The sequence below is a fragment of the Pocillopora verrucosa genome, chromosome 11 (genome assembly GCF_036669915.1).
Source record: "Pocillopora verrucosa isolate sample1 chromosome 11, ASM3666991v2, whole genome shotgun sequence".
Taxonomy (NCBI): Eukaryota; Metazoa; Cnidaria; class Anthozoa; order Scleractinia; family Pocilloporidae; genus Pocillopora; species Pocillopora verrucosa.
The window spans coordinates 8,794,041-8,799,823 of NC_089322.1; the positions used below are offsets into that span (position 1 = coordinate 8,794,041).

The window sequence follows — 5,783 nt, forward strand, 5'->3', positions numbered from 1 at the left end:
ATTCGTGTTCTTTCGGAATGGATTTCGTTAAGTTTAAAAGAAAATAAATAAATAAAATATGTCATTTACTGGCTAAGGGTCGGTCCGTATGGTGAAAAGCTATGAGCACGGCCTTGAAAATGCTGCCTTCGACCTACGGCCTCGGGCAGCATTTTCAAGACCTCGGTCACAGCTTTTCACCATACGGACCTCCCAGCCAGCAAATAACTTATATTTATTCAAATATCGATCGACTTTTTCCTTATTGAACAGTTGCACACAGCTTACAAAATGCCAATTTTGCCATGCAAACGCCATGTTCGATTCTGAGTTTTATTGCCGGAAGATTATAAAGAAACTGAGGACGCTTTTAAGAAAGTTAATTGAGATAAGGTAGGCTTTGAATATTATTTTCATAACAAAGTTCATCGGCACAAATTGGCTCTTTGGAAAGATTCGGTTCGGTCACTTTAGTCAGGTCACGTGGTGTCCTCGATCACCTTCAGTCCTTTGTTTGTTCTTTTCCTATTTTGTGTTTCTTAAGTAATTGCAAAGTTTGTTATGTCTCCTAAAGTAAATGAGAGAAGTGGATTCCAGAATTTCGAAGACGATTATTTTCTTAGCAAATTGCTCTTAAATTATTTCAATGTTTCTGAATTTAAACGCAGTTCACGCTAAATTCTAAGGGGAAGTGACGGTAAGGTGAGTTTCTGCATGATAAGGGAGGGTTGTTCAACACACCTGAATTGGGTCGATTCATCTGAGGCTGTGTGAATTAGGAAAATAACTGAAAAACCTCACTCAAGATTGAAAGAAATCCATTTTTTTTTATACGCAGATCAAAGTCTTCTGGCATGAGTATATAAAAAATAAGAAGGAAAACTACTTGAAAAAGCGGACTGAATCGGCAGCTTCAGCTGATATCGTTGGGCGATCGAAGTAAAATGTGTGTCAAAGAGAAATAGGTTCAGATATTCGACACTTGTTTGTATGATACAGCGACTGAAGGCAAAAAATGATAGCCGTTTTGTGTCAAATCCGTTTGATATGCTGTACTTGTCATTAGCATATCTATTTTTTTTTTTATAATACATCTTTTTTTTTTTTTTTTTTATACTCCGACGTGCTCCGATGAAAATGTATTACGAAACTTCGGTAATAACAAGGCTCAGTCGGAGAGTATTCATGGATTCCTTATTCTTTTTCCACCTTATCTTTTTTTTTGTTCAATTCAAGACTTTTAACATTTGAAAGAATAAAAAAAAAAAAAAAAAAAAAAAAACGTCTTCCGTGGCAGGAATACATCAGAAATAAAAAAGAAAAACTACTAAACAAGCGAAGTAAATTGGTAAGTGCAGCAGATATTTTGGATTGAAAAGAGTTTCAGATAAAGAATATCAGTTCTCAAAACTTGCTCGACTTAAGGCGATAAATGATAATCGTTCTGTAAAAAGTACGTTTTGAATGCTTTTCTTGTTATTAACCTTTGAAAGAAATTTTAAGAAAACATTTCACGACGCCCCCAATCGCCTTCGGAGATACGCATCTGCTGGAAAGCAAGGATGTACAGCCTAACTTTTCTTTCTATTTTAGTTTTTTGATTACCTCTCAATTGCTGAAAAAGAGACGGGAAAATGACAGAAGACTAGTTTAAATACATCTTGCCCAAAAAAATTTAGAAAGGAGAACAAAAAAGAAACAAAACGCACAACTAAAAGAAACGCACCAGTACTTAGAACGTTCAAATATGAAAATAACGACGACCGAGACTTGGAGGAAGCCCATAATTTTCAGCTCGATGTCTCACGAGTTCGCGCTTAGCTCGCTGCGCTCTCTCGTGAGACGTCGAGTTGAACAAGAGAAGAAAAATTCTGAATCTACAAGCGACCATAGATCTTTACCGACAAGTGAAGTCGACTTTATTAACGAACGAAAAACATAGGATCCACCATCCAAGAAAAAAGTCGTAAATTGCGTCGGCGATAAGGCTAAAGATGAGAAAAGCTTTGGGAACCGTACCAAATGAGCTGTCATTTATCTAAATGATCTAAGACATATCTGATTGGTTCACGCATATCTTGTTTGTCTGAAATATATTGCAGTGCGTCGTCGAAGGGTAACAGGCTATATGGCATGTCTGGCATCTCTCTGAGAAAGAGTGTAAAGTTACCTGTGAATTCGAAAAAGTTCTATTTCTGTAATAAGCAGTCAATTCCGTGCGACACGACGAAATAAACAAAAGCATGGAAAGGTGTTTTCCGAGCGGGAATTGAAAAACGAAATAAAATAATATAAAAAAGAATTAAGACCTATCAACTACATTTTTTACTGAAGAATAATTATTTCAGTTTGAGTGAGGAATAGGCGAACTTTGGAGTCAGAATATTAGTTTTCTCTTGCAATAATGAGCCTTTGCGAACGGAAAGTTACTAGCTCAATACTCACTGATTCGTGACTCGTAAAAAGTGTTCAAAATCTCTTTGAAACAGTCTAAAGGAGTTTGATGGCTTTCCTTAGCAGCTACAGGAACTAGTTGCCCTGCACGACCTGTAAGGAAACAAAGGTCGTCTTCATATCTGAGAGGGGTATTTTAAAAGGACGTAGCTAACATTTATGAAATGTACCAAAGGAGGGATGTAGGACCATGGGTAAACTTTGTTGCCTCAAGGAGTACCAAAATAAAGTGTAGAGGTTACTTCAGTCTAGTCTCTTTCGCAGCAATCTGTTGTCAAATCATTGTCGGAAATACCTTAATATTTCTCAAGACTTCTCGGATGGCCTCTTCACCGGAGTGTATAACATGGATGGTTGTGGGCCTGACTGAATCTGTCACCAAAATAGCTTTGAATTCTTTGACAGTGATTGCATTTTGTAGAGACCGTAATCTTTGTAAAAGGTCAACGTACTTGGTGATAAGCTTAGCAGTTGCAGACATGTTATCCGGGGGAATTTCTCCAGTCTACCTTTTCTATAATGTTGGGGTGATGTGCAACTTCTGGAGGTACAATTCAAAACATTGGCATAAGATACCAGTGGTCTTAATCATCTGGTTTCTCGTTTGTTCTTTAACAAATATGACTGTTATTCCTATAGAACGCTTGAATGCAACGTTTTGGCCTTTCAGACATCGTATGATCAAAAAGTCAGTCTACTGGGTTCTTATAATCGCCATCTGGTTGACAGCATTACTCTTTTCATGTGCGTTAGAAATGATGATTTACTATAGACGTGAATGGGACTATTATTTATTTGGTCATTTGTGTTTCTTACGTCTTTATTGTTGTCAAGTTTCGCCCGGTAAATCAGCCTCGACACCACGGAGCGGCAAATAGGGAAAGGAAACTAACCTTGACGGTGTTCACCGTGACATCTCTCTCTCTCCTATTTTGGCTGCCTTATATCATAACTTTTTTTCGGTTTTTTCCCACTAACATTTTAAGTTCCTTGTCTGAAATAGCGCTTTTCCGTTTGTACTCTGTTTCAATCTTCTTGCTTTACGCAAACTCTTTCTTAAATCCGATGTTGTATACTATGAGAATGCCAGGTTTTAGGCGAGCTCTAAAAATGTTATGTCGCCAACGACCCCAGACACACAGACAGGTTGAGATCATTCCCCTCCCTGAGATTAACTCACAAACTTGAATTTAACTAGTGAGGGAGAAATAAACTTTCACAAAGGTTCTGTGAAGGTAGTTTTTAATAGGAAGTTCTTTAAACTCTCCAACCCCTAAATCAAATAAAAAAAGGAAAGGAAATAAGGAAAAAATTTGAATTAATCAGATTACGTTAAGGATCATTTATTATTAAACGTGGTTCTTTGTACGTTTCATGTGTAGGGTTTCATATTGCATTTTGTTAATTTGGGTTTGTTTGATTATCTCCATTACTTTAGATTTAGTTCTGCGTCAGTTTAGGTTTAGTTTGCGTTCGTTTAATTTGAGTTCACGCTTTTTTGTGCGTGATTATGTCAACGCCCTTCTTTACCACTTTGTTTCGCTTTGATCGTTTCTATCGCTTTGCCTTGATTCGCTTCACGTTTTGTATAGGTTCACTGGATTCCGTTTTAGTCAAAGAAGTAAATATAAACACGTTAGACATTGGGATTGCAATTTCAATCAGATTGTGCAATTCAACGTTACCATATTTTGTAAATATCATAAAGTTAACATGCATTTCCTCCATACTGTTCTCGATTTATTTCCAATGGGTTTGACAAGGAGAATTTGTTAAAAAATCAAGGGTTCTTAAGTTGATGATCATTTCCTTTATTCTCGTGACCTTTTTGTTTTATTCAGGGGTGATACTGTAAGGAGAAATTAGATGTAAGTCAATCTTAGAGTTCAAAGGGTTAACAGCTAAAGGATTTGTAGATGAGCTAGATGACCGCTTTTTATCAATTTGAATACACAACATCAGAAAAAAAGGATGTGATTAGCTAAGTTATTTACTTATTTATCTTAATTAGTAATGGTAATAGGACTAAGTGAAGTCCAATTCGGTCTGGATCCATACTTTGTTATCATGAGTATGATTACAGACCGAATTGGACTCCCCGAAGTCTCATTACCAATTAATCACAAAAATTACAACTTGCAAGGAAAGATGATTAACCAAGTTATGAAAAAAGGGAAAATTTGCATCTAGACTGGAAAGGTTGTTTGTGTCTCTATGGTGACTGAAACCGAGGATGTGATTGGTTGATTTAAACTACAACTTTAGATGTAATTGGCTTATTGAACTGTCCCATAACAAACTATCCGATAACAACTTGGCAAGTAAATTAATAGATAAAGTGAGTTTTTGAAAACAATCACAATCAAGGAATTTGTAGTTTTTATGATTAAGACTGATACTTTCAGCATAAATGCATAATTTAAAGATAATTTAAAAAATACAAAATGGGTAGATTTGTTTTAGAAATAAAATGACATAAATAAAAGTCGATGAATAAATATGAAACAGCCTCCATTTTCTCGCGCGAAGGAATGCGATTGTCGAGCGTAGGAATGGGATAAAACAAGAAGAGTCCAGCAATGAAGTCCTACACCCACTAGAAGAGGGCAAAGTTTGCCTATCTGTTTGTCTCGCTTTATTTACGTTAACTAAGAGAACAGAGAGACAGGGAACGGGAAACAGGGAACAGGAAACAAAGAACAGGGAATAGGGAACATTGAACGAGGAACAAGGAATAGGAAATAAGGACCGAGGAACAGGAAACAGGCAAAAGAGAACAGGAGACAAGGAACAGGAAACAGTTTATAGGTGACGGGGAGTGGAGAACTAGGAAAGGAGAATACAGAGAGAAATCATGCCTATATCGATATTTTAGTCGATTTTTCGGTGAACGGTAACAAAATGATAGAAGCCAGCGAAGTTTGTATGGGATAAATTATGGCTGAGGTAAAGGGCTAACCCTAACCCGAAGCTGAGCTCTCATGCCATCTGCCTAATTGTACTATGTCCAATCATTCCCAGACTTTTTTCATGTACATTATTATCAAGTAATAATATGATTCCACATGCCATTTGGTGTAATAAGCACTTGAATTTTTTTCAAAGACCATAAATTGCACGAACTAAAACTTGCGGCAGATCACGCGAAACGTGATCCCTGCCGTTGCCTTACATCCAGAGCCTGGCACCGAAAGTACATCGGCAGAAATCGGGTGGTCGGAGAGGTGAGAGGCTCGGACACTTTAGTTAAGTAACGTGGTGTCCTCAGCCACCTCAAATCACTTTTTTTTTGTTATTTCTGTTCTTATTTTGTGTTTCTTCTCAGTCTCTTTTTTCTCCCTTTTTCTTTA

At 36.9% G+C, this 5,783-nt stretch overlaps 1 protein-coding gene across 1 annotated transcript; it reads left to right on the top strand.

Moving 5' to 3' along the window:
* The first annotated feature begins 2,753 nt into the window (after positions 1-2,753).
* On the top strand, positions 2,754-3,621 carry LOC131798947 (D(3) dopamine receptor-like). Its single transcript, XM_066173957.1, has 2 exons — positions 2,754-3,276; positions 3,437-3,621. Exons 1-2 carry the CDS (start codon positions 2,754-2,756, stop codon positions 3,619-3,621), a joined length of 708 nt encoding a protein of 235 aa, XP_066030054.1.
* Positions 3,622-5,783: the final 2,162 nt, after the last annotated feature.

Excerpts from the sequence above, each read along its gene's own strand:
- LOC131798947 (XM_066173957.1), top strand. The coding sequence starts at position 2,754 with ATGGCCTCTTCACCGGAGTGTATAACATGGATGGTTGTGGGCCTGACT. Across the intron at positions 3,277-3,436 it reads TTGTTGTCAAGTTTCGCCCG|CGCTTTTCCGTTTGTACTCT; the intron begins GTAAATCAGCCT and ends TGTCTGAAATAG.